The sequence below is a fragment of the Triturus cristatus genome, chromosome 8 (assembly GCF_964204655.1).
Source record: "Triturus cristatus chromosome 8, aTriCri1.1, whole genome shotgun sequence".
Classification (NCBI taxonomy): Eukaryota; Metazoa; Chordata; class Amphibia; order Caudata; family Salamandridae; genus Triturus; species Triturus cristatus.
Genome location: NC_140591.1, coordinates 867,716,477 through 867,739,679, shown reverse-complemented (window position 1 = coordinate 867,739,679; position 23,203 = coordinate 867,716,477). Strand labels below are relative to the sequence as shown.

Genomic DNA, 23,203 nt, shown 5'->3' with positions numbered 1-23,203 from the left:
CTTCCTCAAGGTTCATGGACAGGAGTTGCTTTGGACATAGTGGGCCCATTGAGGGGTAAGGTGAATACTCTGTATGTATGTTCTGGTATTAGTTGATTTGTTCTCCAGATGGTCAGAGATAAAGTTTGTTCCTGGTGTTAGTGCAAATGCCATTGCCAGATTCTTAATGGATATCTTTAATGGAGAAGTGTTACCCAATGGGATTTAGTTCTGTTCAAACTATATGAGGGAGTTTCTTGAGAATTATGGGATTGACCATCATTTTTGTGCACTCTATCACCATGAAACTAATGGGACAAGTGACAAATGTAATACAACATTGAAAGAGGGCATAGAGGTGGCAAAAAAGAATGGACTATGTTGGAAGGAGAAAGTTATGAAGCGTTTGGAGATTGACAGGTTCTTGCAGATTTGATGCAGCACCAAAAGCTACAGAGCAATCCATAATGTTCTCCTGCAGTAGAACAGCAGAGTGTATAGTTTTAGACAAATTAGGAAGGTCAGGTTAAAACATAGAGTTTGAGATTTTTGTATTAGAAATAATTTATTCTACTGTGTCAAGATCAAGTAATATGAAAGGGGGTCAATCAGTCGGCTGTTTTTTAGGATTAGTAGAGCAATGTATTACAGGATGTCACAAGAGAGGTCGCAATTCAGAATAAGAAGATCCTAGTGAAAGCTATTATCTATAAGTCGCTAAAATGCATACATTACACATTAACAAAACAAATTATTCACATTATTCACACATAAATACTTGATAGTATGATATTTAAAATACAAAAGTATGGAATTACCTCTTTATGGGTGAAATTAGAGATACTTCTATAACATACAATGAGATTTAACACATCCCAAATTAATATATTTTTACATAACATCATTTATCACCGCATGACAGGGTGATATTCCCACAAACACACTGTGCACCAAGCTTTTAAGTACACATTTGGACCCATTGCTCCCTGACACAAATACCAGCACAGTAACCATCATAACTGTTGTACTGTATCATTTCAAACCACAAATTCGGAAAGAGAGAGGAAATTTAAGGATAAACTGTTAAGTAGTTTTGGAAAACCATTGTATGTGGCAATCTCAGTGTTTTCTAGTTCCGAAAAATATACAGAACAACTCATTATCAGATATTGTAGGTCTTAATTAAAAGTGGATTCTTCAAAACTTCACAGATTTGTTTTTTTCACAGAAAGCCAGAAGAACCATCCCAAGTTCTATCATGAGGCAGTGCTTACCCGGAAGATTCTTCTTTGTCACTCTTTGTGTTATGTCCTCTAAGAGTCCTTGCCAGGAAGAAGATAACTGCTGATGCTACAAAAAGGAAGCCAAGTACGGAAGCAATTGCAATCCCAACAACAAGAGGCTCTGATACATACTCCTCACAATGCACTCCTCTGTACCACCAGTTTTCACCTACACGGCATCTGAAATCATAAACCAGGGAAACAAAGAGAAAGGAAAAGGCAAAAGATTAGGCTCTATATGCAGACAAAAACGTCTTCAAATGTCAGATTGTTGAAAATACAACAGCACCTTTTAATGGCTGTGATTGTATTTTGCAGACCTAAAGAAGGCCTGTTTCTCCATCAGTTTCATAGTTATAGGATTCCAGGGGACAGATGTTTATACAGCAAAACGTACCCAGGGGGCTTTCAAAACCATAATATGTTTACTGTTTCCAAAGGTAAACTAAGGAAGCATAAAAAAAACTTTGTCCTGATTGACTGATTCATCTACTGCTTATTGAGTGAAGATTCATGATAGTAATCAGAGTGTGTTTGTGTGTTTGCCTTTATTTTCATGCCCACAAAGGTAAATCACAGTTTACCACGTCCTGGAACCATTTTGTACAAACATTAAAGTTTGTAGAATTCGGATAGTAGCTAGAAAGTAAGGATGAAGATCAGAAACAGAGTGGTACCTTGGAGAGCTTGCTGGAGTTCCTGTAGCACATATAGATATAATATTAGCAATCTCTAGGCTATAGCTTTAGTTTCTGAATACAAAGATGGGAGGGGAAGATGAAAATGGCTTCCCCCTGATCTGATCATCTGTGCACTCCTGAGCACAGGTGTCATTCCTGTAGCATGCAGTCATTTAGAGATTGAAAGTACTAGATTCTGGTCTATAGGAGTCTGCTAGGACATGGATGGAAGAGAAAAACGGTGACGGTATCATGGCTGATTGGCAAGAAGAAGGCCTAATGTTCATCGCTGCATCCATGTCCACCTTTGTTTACTATTGCAAATGGCCTGCAACAGAAGGCATGGGATATAGGAAGTCCAAGGCCATGGCCAGTATTTCTCCGAAATTATAGTGCAAAAATATAGATGTAAGCAGAGAGGGAGGTGGAGCAATTATTACACAGTGCAATGGTGAAGGTCACTGCACCAGAAGGCACTAACATAATATTCATAGCTGGAAGGGATCTAGAAATTGATAAATCTGAGAAAGGAAATCAAAGATCCAGGGACATGAATGCAGCTGAGTACACATATGAGCAGATGGAAGCTGGTAAGTTGAGGTGGATAAAGTCACCCAGGAAGTGAAAAACAATGTACCTATGAGTAATCTGGAGCAGTAGTGCAATGCTCCGCAGCATGTTGGAATCTATAGATGGCTGACAGGTGATGATGCACACTAGTGAATCCTTCAACAGTGGCACCAAAACCAGGAGCACATAATAAATTCCTAGGACCAGGTCCATAGCCCAAACTTACATGCACATTGCAAGTTTTCAAGACCATCCAGTCCAGTATGGAAGACACACCTGTAATGGATACTGCAGCTTAGAGCAATGGCGCAATGTAAAACAGTTGGTAGGAATGCATGGATGGAGAGTACTTGGCCATACACTATAGCCCCATGACTGTGTGCCTATGTATATTTAGAAAGAGAGGGGGGTGGCCAAGGCCACATAGCATGACTGTTCTTAATGGAGCAGGGTCAATACTAATTTCCAGATGGCTGGATCCCAACTGAGGTGGCATGGTGGGCAAAAGAATGATGGGTTGGAATGCTACCAGAGCGATTGCCAGCGGTTTGTCCTTTTGCACCGTTTGTGTGTTTGCTATACCGCCTTAAGTGGCAAGTGTATTCCCAGAAGTGGGCCCCATGCTCACTGGAACTAAGATACACCTGACTGATGAGTCCAAATCAAGGCAAAACAGTTGTGGGTTGCTTGTGTTCTGGTTCAGGGAAGACCTGGCTTGGCAGTTGGAGCTGGACTGTGCTTATTTGCACAGCATCAAGACTGAGTTGCATATGGCTGTGCCTAAACTGAGGTGGCATGGTGGGTAAATGTACGATCAGTTGAAATGCTACCCCAAGCAATTATCAGTGGTTATAATTATTACAACCATCCCTCTCATCACCTTTTATGTGTTTAGAGTCCCTGGCCATAGCCTATAAACACCACCAGAATGTGTGAATGTTCAAATAGAGGTGGGGCAGAGGGAGGACACCAAGACTGCCTGGAAGGGTAGAGCTAGCTATCAATCTTGATCACTGCACCAGGGAGCACTTGCGCAATGACACAGCAGGCAAGGCTCTTGAAAAAGATTGCTTTTGGCATGGTCTAAAAACTCCTCTGTATCCACCAAGGACACTCCTATGCCAAAGGAAACAAGGATGGTGTAGGTGGCCAGGTCTTCTCAGAAAGGCACAGTTACTAGTGATGAATGATGCACCCCTGTGCATGTGAACAATGTCCCACAGCAGTTACTGATCTGAATGAATGAGTGAATGACTGAGTTAGAGAGTTAATGAGTGAGTCTGTGCATCAGTGAACTAATTGTGACCTGTGTGTTGGTATATTTTTGATACTTTTTGTTACAGATCCCAGTGCTTTCCTAATGTTTTTTCAAGACATAGAACAACTTAGGCTAAAACCAGGCAGAATACATAAAGATAGCTGTTGGAAATGGGGGTCTCTAGTTGGCAATGGCTGGCGCTAATGTCCAAATAGGGACCCTTCTTCCTAAGTTAGGGCAAGTGGGCTACCCCCTTTGATAACCCCTGCTCAACCCTGTGGTAACGTAGCACGAGCAGTTAGGCCTATCTCAGAGGCAGCGTGTGAAGCATTTATGACTATGCATAATACGGCAGTAACGACACCACAAGAGGACACAACTCAAAGGTGTAGAAAAATAGTATCTTTATCTAAGGTTTAACACAAGACTCCCAAAGCGTATTAACAAGCCACAATGCACGTAAATCAGTATGGACTTAAAAATGCAATAACCTATTCACCACATTGTGGCACTGACTGAGTTCAAGGCCTGGGTCTACGCGACCCGTTTCGCACCAGATACCTGCCGTTGGAAGGGGACACAGCACGCAGCTTCTCGAAGAAGTGGAGCCGGTGACAGGCGGACTCCCAGCAACCACAACTCTTGGCTGCAGTGGTCCGCAGCGTGCACTCACAATGATTTGGGCACTCGGAGACAGGCGGGCTGTCAGCGGCAGCAGCAAGCGGCTGCTGCGGACCGGGCTTGTGGTGGCAATGACTCTCGTCGTGCAGCTCCGTGGTGGGCTCACAGCGGCAGCAGCTCTCTCTTAGCTGCGGCGGCCCACAGGACGAATCACGATGATGCAAAGTTGGCAAAGGTGCGGGTACTCAACGGCAGCAGCTCTCTCTTAGCTGTGGCAGCCCACAGGACAAATCACGATGGTGCAAAGTTGGCAAAGGTGTGGGCACTCAGCGTTAGCAGCTCTCTCTTAGCTGGGGGGGCCCACAGGACAAATCACGATGATGCAAAGTTGGCAAAAGTGCGGGCACTCAACGGCAGCAGCTCTCTCTTAGCTGCGGCGGCCCAGAGGACAAATCCCGATGATGCACAGTTGGCAAAGGTGTGGACACTCAGCGGCAGCAGCTCTCTCTTAGCTGCGGCAGCCCACAGGACGAATCAGGATGATGCAAAGTTGGCAACGGTGTGGGCACTCAGCGGCAGCAGCTCTCTCTTAGCTGTGGCGGCCCACAGGACAAATCACGATGAGGCAAAGTTGGCAAAGGTGCAGGCTCTCAGCGGCAGCAGCTGTCTCTTAGCTGCGGCAGCCCACAGGACAAGTCACGATGATGCACAGCTGACACAAGTGCGGGCACTCAGCGGCAGCAGCTCTCTCTTAGCTGCGGCAGCCCACAGAACAAAGGATGATCTTGACCAGACTGGCACAATGGCAGGCACTCAGCGGGTACAGCTCTCTCTTAACTGCGGTGGCCCCCAGGACAAAGGATGATCTCTACCAGGCTGGCATAACGGCGGGCACTCAGCGGCTACAGCTCTCTCTTAACTGCGGAGGCCCAGACAGATGCAGCGAAGTTTCCGAAGGTTCAAATTAAGGTGGGCTCTCAGTGGCAGCAGCTCTCTCTTAGCTGCGGCGGCCCACACAGAGTTAACAAGGGTTACCAGTCCACGTTCCACACAGTAGAAACTAGAGGTTCTGGATTACTCGACAGAGGCCTCACCTGCAAGTAGAATCCCTCGCACAGGAATTCATATGGCTGACGGGGTGAAGTCTAATGTCCCTGAGACTTCAGGAGGAGGCACTCTCAATTCAGGCCCTCAGGTAGTTTCTTCAGCAAGCTTAGTGAAAGTTTCAAAGTCCTTTCCTCTCTTCACTCGGACAGAGTTTCGTCTTGACATCCAGAAGGAACACACCTGAAAGAGGTTTCAGTGCAGCGTTTTATACCTAAAACGTCTTTGTTCTCTAAAGTCACAAATCACTGAATCCAGCCAGAACCAGTTCAGTAGGGTCGCGGAGCACTTGGTTTATGAGGCGACATCCTGCCCTTTGAGAATCAGGGGGTCTGCTATCAGATGCCCAGTGGGAGGTGGAGCCATCATTCACCTTGCCATGCACGGCCCTGCTCAGATCAAAGAGTCACCCCTCCCCATGCTCTGAATGCCGATCTCTCTCTCCAGCCAGGTCTGACCCAGCTGGCCCTGCTGCTCCAAAACCAGACGGCCAATACACATACTAGCAAAGCCTACAGGAAAGCTTAGGCAAGAAAATACCTCATTTCTAGAAGAGGCATTTTCGAACACGGGATATACAAATGATCCTTACAAAAAAGATGTATCTCAATGTCCTGAGCTTAAACATATCAAATTCGAATTTCCTATCAGGTTCCTGGGGGCAGGTAGGATTATGGAATGTAATACTCAGCCTGCCCATTCTGGCCTCTGAGAACGGATAGCCTCACAAATGTAAACAGTGAAATGGATGGTAACTCGCTATTAGAACATGCTACACAGACCTAGGCATGTTCTTCCTGTCACAGACAACGCACCTTGCCATAGGGGTGTCTTACATGGTGCGAAGGGAAGGTGCAGGGACTGGGAAGTGGGTGCACCTCAAAGTTACAAAGGCAGTTTTGGACTTCCAGTAGACTCTGCAATGGCAGGCCTGAAACATACTTTAAAAAAGCTGCTTCGGTGGGTAGCGCAAATCAACGCTGCAGGCCCACCAGCAGTATTTGGTCTACCAGCCCTGGGCACACACAGTGCACTTATACTAGGGACTGACAGGTAAACCAAATGAGCCAATTATGGTTATCCCAATTCATACAGTCATCTTTACGCAGGGAGCATTCGCGCTGTGGCACAGATTAGCAGTGGCACAGCGCACAGAGCATCTAAATCTAGCCAACATAAAAGATAGGAAGCGAAAAGAGGAAGGGAGAACCGCGCCAATGATGCCAGGTCTAACAATAGCCAATACACAAACTACCTAATAATTGCAGTAGGTAACCCATTGAGTTGAATACAGAACAATGGGAACTCCACTATAGTTTTTAAAATGCAAACTAAGGGTCTTCATTTATATGTGTGAAACCTTGACCTCCGGGCCAAGGCCAGCACCCTCCCCAGCAGCTCCGCCTTACTGATCACCATGCCAGCACAGCACAGAGACCTTCGGCCAAGCAGGGTTCGAGCAAGCAGCCCGTCCCAGCGCCTCAGGTCGCCTGTGTGCCATCCGTCATCTCCCGCGCTCTCTGTTCAATCCCTCTGCTGCCCCTGCTGAACTGTGTTTTCCTTCTGTTTCATTTAATTAATTCTCCCCTCGCTACTGTTTAAATTTTTTACCCTCACTACTGCCCCTTTTTTCCCGCCGCTGCTGACCCTGCGGCCCACCCCCTATTCAGCCCCCGCCTGCCTCCCGACTTCTGCTCCCGCCCTCCTCCCCTACTTATGGTGACCGCTGCATGGTCACGCAGTGGGTGCGCACAGCGGGGTGCCGCCGGCGCACCAAAGGTGCGCCTAAGGCAAGCCCATCCGCACCTGGACTGCGCCCAGCGCCAGACCCCCTGGCCCCTGCGAGCGCCACAACAACTGACGCCGCTATGATGCCAACACCCTCCATGCATTCAACACCGGCTGATCCTCCACATGCTTCCAGGCTACCCCGAAGCTCACCCATGGACCCTTCACCTGCCGAAACTGCAGCTTCACCAGCCAGCACACACCTGCACATCCTGCCCATCCCACCAAAGCAGGCCACAACCATCTCAGATGCATACTACTCAACATCCGCTCAGTCCACCAGCACACCGTCGAACTCTGGGACCTTCTCGACACATCCTCCCCAGACGTCGCCTTCCTGACGGAAACCTGGATGAACGTCACCTCGGCACCCGACATAGCCATAGCCATCCCGGACGGCTACAAGATCACCCGCAGGGACCGAAACAACAAACCAGGAGGAGGAATCGTCCACAGAAACACCATCAGAATTTCGACCAACACCGAAGACTTCCTCAGCATGGCCGAACACCTACACTTCCAGATCCACATCGATCACAACACCACCCTCAGAGGAACCCTCGTCTATAGACCCCCGGGACCCCGACCGCAGTTCAGCGGCTCCATCTCCGACCTCATCAGCACGCACGCCCTCGCCTCCACAGACTACATCCTCCTCGGAGACCTGAACTTCCACCTCGAGAACGCCAACGACAGCAACTCCACAACCTTGATTGACGACCTCACCAACCTCGGACTCAAACAGCTCGTCATGACACCCACCCACTCCGCCGGACACACGCTCGACCCCATCTTCTCTGCCAGCAACCAAGTCACTTTCTTCTTCGAGAAACACACCTCGCACAACCAACCGCAACGAATCCCACACCACAGCTGGAACAAACTCACCGAAGACCAGCATATCACCACACTCGCCTGAGACCCTCCATCCGAGCCCACTGACACCAACACAGCGGCCCACAACTTCAGACAATGGATCGCCGACTGCGCCAACACCCTCGCCCCGTATCAGGAAACCCTCTAATAGGCGCACTGACACAAGAGACACTGGTTCAATGCCTACCTCCAAACTTCCAAGCAAAACTGCCGAAGACTCGAGAAGCAGTGTCGCCACGACCAGACAACCACGCAGCCCTCAAGCATGCCAGACGCAAGCACCACCAACTCATTCGATCCGCCAAAAGGACCTTCTTTAATGAACGCATTGACAACACACACAACAGCAAAGAGCTCTTCAACATTGTGAAAGAATTCACCACCCCCAGCTCCAGCTCCAATGACATCCCGCGATTGCAAGAACTCTGCGACACCCTGGCCACCTTCTTCCACCGCAAGATCGCAGATATCCACGACAGCTTCGACACCCAGACACTGACGACAGAAGCCAACACCCCCGACCCAACGACCACCAAACACACCGACCTCCTGCTCTCCAGGAACAACATCAACGACTAAGACACCATCAAAATCATGAACACCATCCTCTCCGGGTCACCCTCCGACCCCTGCCCCCACCACATCTTCAACAAAGCAAGCCCCATCATCGCACCCCAACTCCGGAAGATCATCAACAGCTCCTTCGAGACCGCTACCTTCCCGGAGAGCTGGAAACACGCCGAGATCAACGCCCTACTCAAGAAACCCAAGGCGGACCCAAAGGACCTCAAGAACTTCTGACCCATCTCCCTGCTACCGTTCCCAGCGAAAGTCATTGAGAACACCGCCAACAGACAACTGACCCACTTCCTCAAGGAGAACAACATCCTGGACTCCTCTCAATCCGGTTTCCGCAGTGATCACAGCACCAAAACCACCTTCATCGCCTCCACCGACGACATAAGGGCCCTGCTATACAACGGCAAAACCGCAGCCCTCATCCTCCTGGACCTCTCGGCCGCCTTCGACACCGTCTGCCACCACACCCTGCGCACACGCCTCCGCGACGCAAGGATCCATGACAAAACTCTGAACTGGATCACCTCCTTCCTCACCAGCAGAACCCAGAGAGTCCGCCTCCCCCTTTCTGATCCGAAGCCACCAGGATCACCTGCAGCGTACCCCAAGGATCATCCCTCAGCCTGACCCTTTTCAACATCTACATGACACCATTCTCCAACATCGTCCGATCACACCACCTCAACATCATCTCGTACGCCGACCACACCCAGCTGATCCTCTCCCTCACCAAGGACCCGACCACCGCCAAATCTAACCTCCACGAGGGAATGAAGACCGTCGCAGAGTGGATGAAGACCAGCCGTCTGAAACTGAACTCTGACAAGACGGAGGTCCTCATCCTCAACCTGGGGTTCATCCTGGACTCAACGCTCTCTATGACCCAGCAAGTTAACACTGTCTCCTCCTCCTGCTTCAACACCCTCCGCATGTTCCACAAAATCTACAGATGGATCCCCACCGAAACCAGAAGGACAGTCACCCAAGCCCTTGTCAGCAGCAGGCTAGACTACAGCAACGCCCTCTACGCGGGAACCACGGCCAAACTCCAGAAAAGACTTCAACGCATACAAAACACCTCCGCACACCTCATCCTCAGAATCCCTCGCCACAGCCACATCACCGCCCACCTAAAAGACCTGCACTGGCTCCCGGTCAACAAGAGGATCACCTTCAAGCTCCTCACCCACGCTCAGAAAGCACTCCACAATGCCGGACCAGCATACCTCAACGAACGACTCACCTTCTATACCCCAAACCACCAGCTTCGTTCCACTGACCTCGCCCTCGCCACCGTCCCACGCATCCGCCGAACGACCACCGGCGGCAGATCTTTCTCCCACCTCGCCGCCAAGACATGGAACGCCCTCCCCATCCTCCCGTGGCAGACCCAGAACCTACTGACTTTCAGGAGACTCCTCAGGACCTGGCTGTTCGATTAGTAGCTGCTCGTCCCCCTCCCCCTCTAGCACCTTGAGACCCTCACGGGTGAGTAGTGCGCTCAACAAATGGATTGATTGATTGATGTGCATCTACCAGATTTCTCCATGAAATGGTTAATCAATCCACCTGCAGATTGCCTGTGGTGATTTTTTTTTATAAGGAGTGGACTTAAGAGAATCATTGAGTGGCAGAATGATGAGGGATTAAGCCCCCAAAAAGCATGAGATTGCATTTGCTGTCATCGCCAAGATGGAGCAATCACAGGGCCCAACAGTTCCATAGTAGGCACAATGCAACCCTCTGCCTACATTCATCTTCTCACCAATTTGTGGGCTGGAAATGGTAGATATGGGGCTCACTGTGCACTCTCTTCAATCCATCGCAAAAGCTGAAGGACACCAAGACTGATTCAGACAGGCCACCTTACCAGCTGCTGCCGTCATGAGGCAGAGAAACAAGCCTGATCATCTGCTTTAGCAGACTTAGCCACACCGTAGCACAGCAGCAGTGAACTGACAGCAAGGCATGCTGGATGCACCGAGTACTTTGGTATCACCCCCACAAAGACTATATTTTACTAAAAGAGTAAGCAGGATGAAAGGAGAATAGGGCACACCTGCCATCCCGACTCTAACATTATTTCATGTAATGTGAGAGTCTACTAAGCACCAAGCAATCTGCCATTTTGGACTATACATTATGCATTGGGAGCTTAGTCATCGACTCATCAAAACCATAATAGGACTAAGTAAGACCGACTTCTCTCTTTACCAATGAAAAAGAAGTAAGGCTGCCTATCCACACACTTACATGGAGAGAAAGTAGGGGTATAACATAACAAAAGCAGAACCAAAAGAACCCCCGTACCTTCCATTCAAACAGAGTAGAGAGATTCTCTGGCACTGGGAGACTAAATGTATCCAATAGCCTCTGGATTCACGAGCCACTTAGGCTACATGAATGTATACAGAATCCTAAAGACCATCAGTAGCACCACACAGAATTAAAGACAAGAAAGCTGCTTGTTTCTCAAACAGCACCCATGATCATACCAAGAACCACATCCCACTTGATTAAAAGCCTTCACATGGACTAAGAGAAGAGGAACCCTGAGCCATGTGAAATTTCTGATCAGGAGATATTGTTGCTACTAAGTGAGATACAATCCTAACATGTGGGCTACTGGCAGAGGCCAGTTAAGATGCATAGACGTCAAATTGTACACCACTTCCTATAGCTTTTATTATCTATGCAGAATTTGGGAGCTCTACTTTTGTGCATGGATTGCCGGCCAGATGGACATCTCTTAACATTGGCAGGAACCACCATCATGACAGTTCCTGTCAATGTGTTAAAAGTTTTATGGGCTATTTGGTGAAAACTGTTGACCTTCACTCAAAGTTTTAACTTGTTTTTGTGTTTTCCAAACACAAAATCCCAGTGGATTTTTATTTTTGAAAAATACAAAGACTAATGACTCCCATACCATGGAAGTTGTCTCCAATGGTGTGGGGGTCGTTTAAACATTCCCAATGACTCTTCCTGACAGTTTTTTCACAGTAGTAAGGGAGAGTGAAAACTTAGTAAGGGAGAGTGAAAACTGAGGAAGGTCAGTAGAATTGTCAAAATTCTGATGGCCTGTACTCCATCGAGTCATCGGAGAAGTATGTCAGTAATGGAGCCAGAGTAGGCTCCATATCTGACATACCCAACATCCGCCTGCATAATCAGGCAAAGGGACAGAGGGTTTGGAGGAAAGGGTACTGTGCCACACTTGTGACTCTAAATCAGCATAACAACTAATGGAGAAACACTGTGTTCTGCAGTTCCGGGGTAAATAATCGCTAAGATCAGAAGTCGTTCTGTCAAAATTGTTTCAGATATATTTACAAATTTTGTTTGGAGAGCAGTAATTCTTCCTCCATAATAATTTGCATTCAATACATTCATTGAAGACCACCAAGCTCAATGTTCCATAAAAATGTATTGGCTAATTGTTGGACTTGGCCCTTTTTGCAGGGTTATCCCTGAACTTTATGCTTTCCTCCTGTATTTTGTCTGACCTGTTTTTGTTGGTTTTATGCCTCTGGGCACTTTACCACTGCTGATCAGTGCTAACGTGCATATGCTCTCCCTATTGTAAATTGATGTATGGATTAGTGATTCCATGATTGGCTGATTTGGTTTACTTTTCAGACCCAAGTACAGTGCACTGAGTGTGCCCAGGGCTTGTAAATCAAATGCTGCTGGTGGGCTTGCAGCACTGGTTGTGCCACCCACAGGAGCAGCCTGTAAAAGTGTGTCTCAGGTCTGCCATTGCAGAGCCTATGCGCAGTCTGGCACTGCCATGTTGACTGGGCAAGTACACCCACTTGCCAGTCCCTAAACCTTCCCTTTTCTGCATATTAGTCACCCCTATGGTAGGCCCAAGGGCAGGGTTCATTGTAGGTAAAAGGTAGGACAAGCCCTGATGTGTGTGGCATGTCCTAATAGTGAATTACAGCCATTTTCGTTTTTCACCATTGCAAGGCTACCTGTTCCCCATAAGCCAGAATGGGCAGTTAGATTATTACATTTTATAATCCTAACTGACTCTGGGAACTAGGTAGAAATTCGAGTTTAGTATACCTGGACTCAGAATGATGAAATGCATCTTTTAGTGAAGTTGGTTTTAACATTCTGTGTTTGAAAATACCACTTTTAGAAGGTAGGTATTTTCTTGCCTAACCATCCAAGCCTGCCTCTGCTAGGTTGTGTATTCCTTGTCTGGATTTTGAGTGACAAGGGCTGGGGGATTCCAGGAGACAGGGTGAGTCAGCACAGGGCTGAATAGAGAGATCTGCATGTAGGTGGGTGGGAGGAGTTGCACCTGGGACCTGAATAGGGCTGTGCCTTCCTTCCACAATGCTGGCTCCGCCTCCTGTGGTGCGTCTGATGTCCCTGGCCTGCAAAGTGAAAGGAAAGAAGGAGTCTTGTCAACAAAGTGCTACAGGACTGACCAGAACTGGTTTGGACTAGGCAAAGGCCTCTCTGCCTTCAGAGAACAAAGAGAAACTGTGTATAAAAAAGGGGGACCCAGACACCAGAATTTTAGATCACTTTTGGGAAACAAGAAGAAACCTTTGCGGAGGAGAGGAACCAAAGACTGAGGAGAGACTATCCCTAAGCTGAGGGATTGGCCTGCAGTGGTTGCCTGACTGCAAAAGAGAGGAGAAAGGAACTTTATATGTACTTTATTCAACTTGTGAAGGATCTCCAAGGGCTTGAGAAAAGAGCTTGCCTCCTGCTGAAGTCTCAGAGACAACAGACTTCAACAACCAGCTCCCCAAAAGTTATTTGGAAGTGCCTGCAGGTGTGCTGGGCTTTCTGAGGGACTGCGTGCCGCAAGGGGCTGGAAGCGTGACTCACGAGCAAGAAGCGTGATGCAGAACTGCCGCTGTCGCATCACCGGAGAAGAGGATCGACGTCGCATCAGATGCCGCCGCATCACCGGGAAGCGTGTTGCAGGGCCTGTCGCGGCTCAGAAGAATCGTTGAGTCATTGCAGGGCCGCCGAAGCGCCTCGCATTGCCGGAGAAGAGGATCGATGTCGCATCAGACGCCGCCACATCACCGGGAAGCATGTCGCAGGGCCTGTCGCGGCTCAGAAGAATCGTTGAGTCACCGCAGGGCCGTCGCATTGTTGCCGGAGCGTCTCGCATCGCCGGAGAAGAGGATCGACATCGCATCAGACGCCGCCGCATCACCGGGAAGCGTGTCGCAGGGCCTGTTGCAGCTCAGAAGTATCGTTGAGTCGCCGCACGGCTGTCGGGCGTGCACGCATCGTGTTGCATCAAGAAGAAGACACCATCTTTGTCGCATTGTACCGGATCTTCATCACATCACGGCGTTCCGGGCCGCATTGCCAAGGAAGCGCAGTAAGAAACCAACGCATCACCTCCCCTCGCAGAGAAGAACAGACGCATCCCTTACGCAGCAGTAGGGACCCGACGCATCACTGTTCTTGCGTGTAAGGAACCGACGGATCACCTTCCCTGCAAAACTTTCGTTGTATAGCGTTACGAATCCTAAGGTACATTGAACTCAAAGTGTCACATTTTAACATCTAAAGAGAACCAAGCTAATTCTACCATTTTAAGTACAGTATTGTGGATTTTTGTCGTTTGTGGTCTTGTGATAAGTCTATATAAAGAATACTTATTTTTGAAATACAACTTGTGTGGTGTCCATCTGTAGTGTTGTCACTGAGTTACAATATGTGTTCACAAATGCTTTACACACTGACTCTGAGATAAGTCTGTCTGTTCGTGCCAAGCTACCAAGGGGGTGGAGCAGGGGTTATTTTAGGAGTGTACCCCCTTACCCTGACTAGACGCAAGGGCCCCTACTTGGTCAAAGGTACCTACCTCTGACAACTAGAGACCCCTAAATCTAACACTAATTAATTTCAACAATATTAGTTGAAAAATAAAAAAGTATATGTTGGTGCAATCATGACAAATAAAGTGTTCATGTGGTGCAGTAAAAGTACTGAGATTCAACAAGTAGACACATTCTTAAAGATAAGCTTGCAGTTTTTTTTATTTCAAAGAAACTTTGCTACAATACATTCGCCAACACCCCAAAAGAAGGACAGGAGTTACCAACACCACAAAAGAAGGACAGGGTGCTGACATTCCCTTTCTTTTAACTGGGTGTTCGTAGTCCAAATGCTTTATTTATAATGCCAACATTTCGACCCCTTGCTCAATTAATCATTTCATGTAATGAGCCGTCACACAGCCAACTACAGGGCTGTTCATCTTGTGATCCCTTTCAATTTCAAGGTGCATTGTAACCCTTTGGCTGATTGTAGAGAGGTGGAGTATTATGTGGTAATGCTGGTTAGGCTTCGTCATGCAATACTCTCACAAAACCCCAAAGATGGTCCTTGTAGTCACAATAATAAATCCTTAGCTCAATCCTGGTAGAGTGACAAATAGCAGTCAGGCTTTACTGGAGGAACATATGTTAAGCATTTCAGAGTACCAACATGGACAATAAGTAATTGTATGACTCAAAAGAAATATGACACCAGTTTATTAAAATAAAGCAGATTTTTATCTTAATTTAGACACCAAAGCGAACAAGATCAGACACATATAACCAGTGTTATGGAGTTTAGAAAAAACATAAATCCCAGCTATTCCCTACTGCAGAACCTTTGCATTGTAGTCAATGGGAAAAGGTGGTAGTGACAATCGATCACTTGCAGGTCAAGTTGAGAGGAATCCACGGAGGTTAAAGGTGATGCGGATCCCAGGACCAAGCCCAGACAGTCAGTTAAATTTTACCTGGCTCTAGAAGCCAAGGTGCAGAGTTTTACTGGCTGTCCTTGGTGCTGAAGAGAGAGCTGCAGGAGAGCTGATTTTACAGCTTACTGGTGGGGAACAGTTAGCAAACATTTGACAACAAAGCGTCTGCTGACTTCGTATGAAGGTTTTGTGGAGTTTCCTCGAGGTTCCGTGTTGACTAAAGGGGTGATTGCCAGGCTGGCAATCAACAAACCTTGGCAGCAGTATCCACAGTAGAAAGTTGTTTCAACATCATGGGGAACATGGTAGCTGCCTTAAACTTTGTGCAGGTGGGAACTACGTTTTCCACAATGCACTTATCCATCTACTTCTGGGTGATCCCTCGGAGGGCCCGATGGCGAACGATTCTTCAGTTACGGTACTTTGTTTTTACTTGCGGTTTCAGGGGACTAGTGCCACTAGTCCAGGTGAGTCTAATGATGCCTTTGGCTGCCAAAGGAGTCCCTTTATCTGGGGGAACCAAACTTTGGTTCAGGACAAGCAGCATTCATGCAGTTCCAGGAAGGTTGGCACAGGTGCAGAGTATCAATTCTTTGGTTTGTGCACCTCCTGTTGTCACAGAAATGTGTCTCTTTATGAAAAGCGAAGTCAAGTTAGACAATAGCATCTTCTTGGAGACTTCAATCTGCATTGGTGTGACCCTATAACGCCTCTCCTATCCACTTACCTAAACAGTAACAATTTCATGCTATCTGTACATCACTGACTAACTGAAAAAAAGCAATGCTGAAGTGGCAAATTTCTAAAGAAGGAAAACTGATGATAGATTCCATTCTACTAGTACAATGATAAGATCATTAAAACCAAGTGACCTCACTAACCTATATGATAATATCATAATAAGGATGATAGATGAGCTTGCTCCTAAAACTTTGAAAAGGCAAAAAAGCAAAAAATTAAACATGGTTCTCAAGGAAACTGAGTAAAGAAAGAAATAAAGGTCGTTTGAAACACTAAATGATGATGGTGGAGAAACCTTCCAACAAAGAAACTGTCCATACTCTGATCAGTAAGAATAAACCACGGAAACACATCCTTGAAGAAAAATCCCTATTTAAAAAGAGGGTAATGAACAAAGCTAAAAATGAACCAAAGAAACGTTTTGAAATTCTAAAGAATGCCACAATGCTGAGCCTAATGACAATTACTAACGTGTTGAAAAACATGTGAGGAGTTCTTCAACTTCTTCAAGCAAAGATTAAAAAGACTGAGCTTTCCCCTCGCACAAACAACAAGGTAGCAAAACACAAAGGCTTAATCCATATATCAGAGACCCATTGGCCGACATTCAAAGAAATCACCCAGATCGACATTTTAAGCATCATCACAAAAACCAGACCATCATCAAATGCCTGAGAACCCACACCATCATCTGACCTGAACTAAATAAAGGGGTCACTGCTAGTAGTGTGGATGATGAGGATCATAAATTCATACTTTACACAAGGAACCGTCACAGACACCCTAAAATGAGGACAAGTCACATGACTTCTAAATGAATACAAAATAGGGAGCAGACCCAGAGACCAACTATTGTTCCTTAACTAATCCACCCTTCCTGGTGAAGGAATTAGAAAGCTGTGCAGAATCATAGCTTAAACTCTTCTGGAAAACCATTAGCAGATGGTTGACCTTCAGATCAACTTCAGAGTGCAATACTTCACAAACACCACAACTCTAAAGATAATTGATGTTTCTCATCACACCTTAGATACAGGTCTCCTCATTCTCTTAAATCTGTCGGCAGCCTTCAACAAAGTGAACCTTGACTCCGTTCTGACAATACTGGAAGAAACAATCGACCAAAACGTCTCAGTCGTCCAGTGGTTATTTATCCTTCCTGGAAAACTGCAGTCAGCAAATCAAAATTGCCAACTTCCACTGACTCATCAGATCCTCAAGGCACAATACTTTCACCCACACTATTCAACAGCTACATGAAAGCAGTCACCTACATTCAGAGGCATGCAAACATGAACTATCACTTCAATGCGCATGATATGCAAGTTTACTTATCTTCAAAGAATGTTGAGGTTCTAACTAAAGTCTTCCACAAAAGAGGGACTGTGCCTAATTCAAGGAAAAGGAGTGGACTCCCTAAGCAGCAACAGGTCGAAAAGGGCTGGAAGAAGCCACTTGCAATATCCAAAGGACTACTCCAGCTGAGCAGCTACAACTGGATTTGTGTATTGTGGGAGAGTGAGTCCCAGACCCCAAGAGGCAATCCAGAGCTTCTGAACACTTGGCTGGTACTGCTGGTTACTTTTCAACACAAAGGAAACAAATGAGAAGATGTTCTGAAAGTTTTGGAGCTTTTTGCTAAGTTTTGGTAAAAAGCTCCAGAACAAGGACAGCTTGATGTCGAGAGTCAGGCTGGTGTTGTCGACTCGAACTGGCCAGACCGTGGTAGTGTGTCCTGCTGAAAGATTTGGAGTTCCTTACAGTCAACACTGAGGACAAAGACTTCCAGGGACTCATCAAGGCATCACACTGCAGCAGGCCACCATTGTCGAAACCAACTCCGGTTCCAAGGAACCCGAGGGCTTGTTGTGTAGAGCAAAGCTCTTAAAAAGTGACTACGTGTAAAAGTAAAATCTTCACCAGGACCTAGCCCTCAACCTATCCAACCACACTCCATCATGGTCGGCTTAAAACTTTAACTTTGTCTCGGTCCAGCGTGATCACATAGCCGAGAGTGGAGCTTGAAGCATTTGGTGCTAGAATGCACATGTTTTTATTTAGTTTTAAAATTCATATCCCTCGTCCTTACTAAGGGATTGTGTTGTTCTGGTGTCATTTTAAAGATAAAAATAGTCTCTATTTTATTAAGTTGGTAGTGGGTTTTTATTAAATTGTGTCTTTTTCTTATTTACTGTTTTGGTGATATTAAATGCTTTTCACACATGTACTGTAAGTTAAGTCTGACTGCTCGTCTGCCAAGCTACTAAGGGTTGAGCAAGGATTAATTTATTGAGACTTAACTGGACCTTATTAGCGATCATGGCATTATTACTAGCTGAAGGTACATACCTTCATTTACCAATGACCAACCTTCCTACACGTCCTCATCAAGATTCAATTCTGAATGTCTGCCCACCACTTGAAACTCAAGCAAATAAAACAGAGTTTTTCCTTATTTCATCCCTCAACTGCAACATTGTTATACAATCTTCTCTCAAAGAAACATTAGTTGTCGACATCAATCGAACCATATTGAGTCCAGACAAACACCTGAACGGGATGTGACTAGACACCGAACATGGCGGCCGCAACTTAATTTAGCTCTGCGCTGCCACCCACCATCCCTAATGATCCTGCAACACACAAGCAAAGATTCATCACACACGGGACACTATGGGACTGCGGAACCCCCGCGGCACCATACAATTGAGTTCCGACACTTGGAATCCAAGTGAAGCGAATCTGGGCAAGGTGCAGCCTATCACTCCCGCTAGCTGCGGCCTGGAGCCAGCAGGGACCTGCAGAAGTGCCATGAGACAGGGCAGCTGAAGTTTGAGGGAGCGCGGCCTGAGTGGTTGTGGGGACCTGTAGAACAGGAGGCGTGTGCTGGGGGCCCTCCCCAGATCCCCCAACAAGCACACCAGGCCCGGCTGAGGAAGGCGCAGGGAGCGCATGGCCAATGGAGGTGTGCTTGCTGCAGGACCGGCGGCCACCCTGGGAGGCCGACAGACACTAGGGAGCTGCACCACAGACTCTGCTGAGTGGAGAGACACGACCAAATACCTCATCATTGTGGTAAGAAATGCCAGATTCTTGGGGCACAGGGCCAAAGAGAGCAACGTGCTTGGATGGACCAGAAGCAAACAATGGGTTTGAAGGGACAACATTGCCACCAGCAAAGGAATAATGGGCACATAATAAGCCTCTACATTTAGAATGATGTGTGCTCTTCCAATGGCCCGCTGAGCCACTCAAGACCACACCCTCCCCTGACAACTGGTACATGCAGTTTGGTGCCATAAAGGCCCCTTCCACTCTAATAGCCATGGTTCTGCTCACCCAAGGCCCTGACTCCACGCGGGGGTGGGAGAAGCCAGAGGGTGAGTTTCAGCCCCTTAGAGAGACATGAGCCACAAGGATAGCAAGCCTCTGGATCGTGGACACAATTACCTTGGGAGTTTGAAGAGGCTTCCACCACTACCCGGGAGCGATCACACATATGAACTAAACCCCACTAGGGGGTAGCATAGAGTGTGGCTGTGCTATTTACAAAGTAGTGTGTTCCCCTTCTTAATATTAGGCTTGGGCCTTGCCTACTGACTGCTCCCTAATATAGCGACCATGTGGGGCTGTGGCTTTGGATGGTTGTGGGTCTGACTGCTCGTGCCACCCCGGAGGCTTGCAGTGGCGGTTAGGCAGGTCAGAGGTAAATCAAACTTGCCAGGAGCTGGGGATTGTGCCCAAGATCGCCTGTGCAATATGACAAAAGACAAGGGACCACCAGCAGCTAAACAAAGTACTCTAGATAAATACCCCCAGCCTGGCGGCCCCCTGCCACAGATGGCACCAGACAGGATTGGTTCCAGATAATGCAGCCCTGTTAGCCACCATCACTCAATCGTGTGATGTTCTAAATGCTAAGATGGGTACTCTAGGCTCAGAGGTTATGCTACTACGACAAGACATCTGCAATGCAATGGAATGCACCACAGAGGCGGTAGAAGATTCTGTTGCAACCCTGCAGGCTACCATGTCCAAACTTACCTCTGTGACCAGGGAATTGACGACACCCATAGAGGATGCTGAAGAAAGGGTGCGCCACAATAAACTGCACTTTATGGGATTCCCAGAGGGCTGTGAGGGAGCCTTGAAAGAGCGTTTCCTAGATCAATGGCTTTGCAACTTGCTGCCAGCTGCAGCCCTTTCCCCACGTTTCATGGTCGAACAGTCCCTCAGGAATTTGATGTGCCAGCCTCCTCCAAGGGCCAGGCTGTGCCCAGTTATTGCAAAACGTCTGAATTACTTGTACAGAGACACCATCCTAAAACATGCCAGATCACAGGAAAAGATTATGTACCAATCGCACGTTAATAAGATATTTCTGGACTAGACTAGGTTGATACAGCAACAGGATCAATCCTTTCAAGTTGCAAAACATTGTCTCCATAAATTAAAAATCAGATACAAGCTTCATTATCCCGCAAAACTCAAAGGGTATTAGGATTCTCAGATGCTCTTTTTCGACTCCCCAGAGGAGGTATTCCAGTGGACAGATGAATCTAATACACAACCACATCTGGATTCTGACTCTTCTCATGACAAGCATAATAAGAACAACAAGCATTTGCAATGCAATAGGTCTCGCATTTATGCAAGTTTGAGCTATTGGCATTGTAAATGACAATGCCTTTTATTTATGTTTTGGTTTTTAAAACATAAATAAAAGGCATTGTCATTTTCAATGCCAATAGCCTAAATTATGGGAAATGCAAGACCTATTGCATTGAAATTGCTTGTTTCTTTTGGTTACAGCACTCCCTAAGAGGCATTTGCTTGCAGACAGTCTCCCTCCAATCCTTCAATGCCAAACCGCACCAGCTCCATGTTATTGCTTGCCCCCTTCACTCCCAGTATTATTGGCTGCCCCTTTCACCATCCCGTCCCAATCCGTATTGTTGTTTTACCCCATACCACAATTCCAGTGTTATTGCTTGCTCCCTACAACACTCCTTACCAGCAGGAAAAAAAAGCATTGGCAAAGCTAATAGGTCATACTTGCATCAGAGCTATTCGCTTAGTGTTTTGCTTAGCTGTGTAGCATCGTAGCTACTGTGCAGCGCTGCGGATAGTAAAGAAAAAAGCACTATGACGCAGCCAGTGCTGACCATGTCATAGCGCTTTTATTTCCTTTACTTTTTCTCTCACACACACACCCACACAAAAAACACACACAACATACTGACAAAGCTGATAGCCTTTGCCTATGTGGTACCTAATGGCTTTGCCAATGCGAGTCAGTATTAGCAACAAGCACTGTGTAGAGATCTCCACATTGCCTATTTTAAGGCCCTTTTACTTAGTTACATATGGAATGGATGTGAGGGAATGTTCTGTGAGGAACAGTTAGAAGAGAGCCATTGATGTGGAAGAAGCTGCTCTCTGCTGGGATGCTATTTAATCAAGAAAACTACAAGAAAACTACAAAGAAACCTGTGAAGGCCCTTCTTTTCATGGTGATGATGTTCTGCGCAAGGCGCAAAAACCAGCATCTCTTCCTTGGATTCACAAGAAAAGATTAAGGCAAGATCAAAACTATATATGACTTAAAAAATGGTATTTAGTATTTGTACTTTTAAACATCCTCAGAACTCTAGCCTTTAATATTTGGAAGTTTACTCTAAATATCTTCAAACCTAAGTAAGGCTGTTTTAATGCTAAACTTGCTCCAGCGCGTAGCCTCTTTCATATGAAGCCTCGTGGCTTAGCAACAGTTCAAACGCGACCTTCCTACTTGAAGTTTAACGCATTTAATTTGTGCTTTACAAACATCTTATAAATTACGCGATCAATTGTCATAGCATTGTTGGTGCTACCGCGTAAATATCAAGCACACGTCGTTAATGCGATCGTTTGACATGGAAAGTTAGTCGCGTATGAGGTCAGATGTTTGAACAGGGACATCTCTTGAAATACGTCCAACTGTGAAAGATAATTACTAATTGCTCAGTAAATGCCAAGCGCGTATGATTGAAGAGCTTCTTTCCTGGCTAAAGTGCTACTTTTGATCAACCACCCGTTTCTCTTCACGCTTGGCTGCACGAGCTAACTGAAACAGACGCCTTCTCGAGCTAAATGAAACACACGCGCTAGTGGAGCGTTTCACCTCGCACTCGACTATTAAAAGATAATTAGCCTCTGAAAGTTTTAAACAAACGAAAATAAATATTTTTGAGAAATAAACAGCTTGAAATAAAGGAATATTTACTGCTGTACTGCTTAACAACAAGCAGAATAAGGAGATACATTTTGAAGCTCTCCTTTGTTTTCCCTCTCGATGAATGTTTTCTCTATGCTCCAAGCAAACTAGACTGTCATTGCAATAGACACTGTAAAAGGACTAATCCTGAAAATAAACACTGGAAAAGGACCAAATAATAAAAACTGAAGATTTCTATTTGGAATACATGGAAATGCCATGGAAACTTTGAGGAAATAATAGCACCAACTCTATATTCCACAAGAAAGAATTTTATTATTTTAAATTATTATTTTAAGTTTTTATATTACTTATTTTTCCTTATAGGTGTCATGTCAGATCAATCTATGTCATCCCCACCACTTTTTTTAACATCACCGGGAGAGCTACAGTGGAAAAAATTATTTATAACTTACCTTTTAGCCATTGGGGAGATAAATATGGCCCGGTTAGACGCCAGGCAATTCTTTTACATCATTTAGGAGTCGAAGGAAGAAGAATATACGAAGAGATACCAGAAATCTATTTGGGAATGATTGATGGACAACCTTGTAATATTTATGATATGTTGTTACAAATGTTAGAATTACATTTTACACCCAGAATTAATGTTGTACTTGAGCGGCATACATTTTTTACTAGAAACCAAAAGGAAGGTGAAGATAGTAAATCCTATGTGTCTACTCTAAGAGGGTTAGCTATAACATGTAAATTTGAGCAACTAAATGACTC

The 23,203-nt window shown here is 46.2% G+C and overlaps 1 protein-coding gene across 1 annotated transcript in view; it reads right to left on the bottom strand.

Moving 5' to 3' along the window:
- The window catches only part of IMPG2 (interphotoreceptor matrix proteoglycan 2), a 771,041-nt gene that overhangs the window by 85,213 nt on the left and 662,625 nt on the right, over window positions 1–23,203 (bottom strand). Inside the window, exon 19 of the mRNA XM_085622398.1 lies at window positions 1,254–1,442. Within this exon, the coding sequence (XP_085478524.1) occupies window positions 1,254–1,442 (189 nt within the window). The remainder of the gene's footprint in view (window positions 1–1,253; window positions 1,443–23,203) is intronic.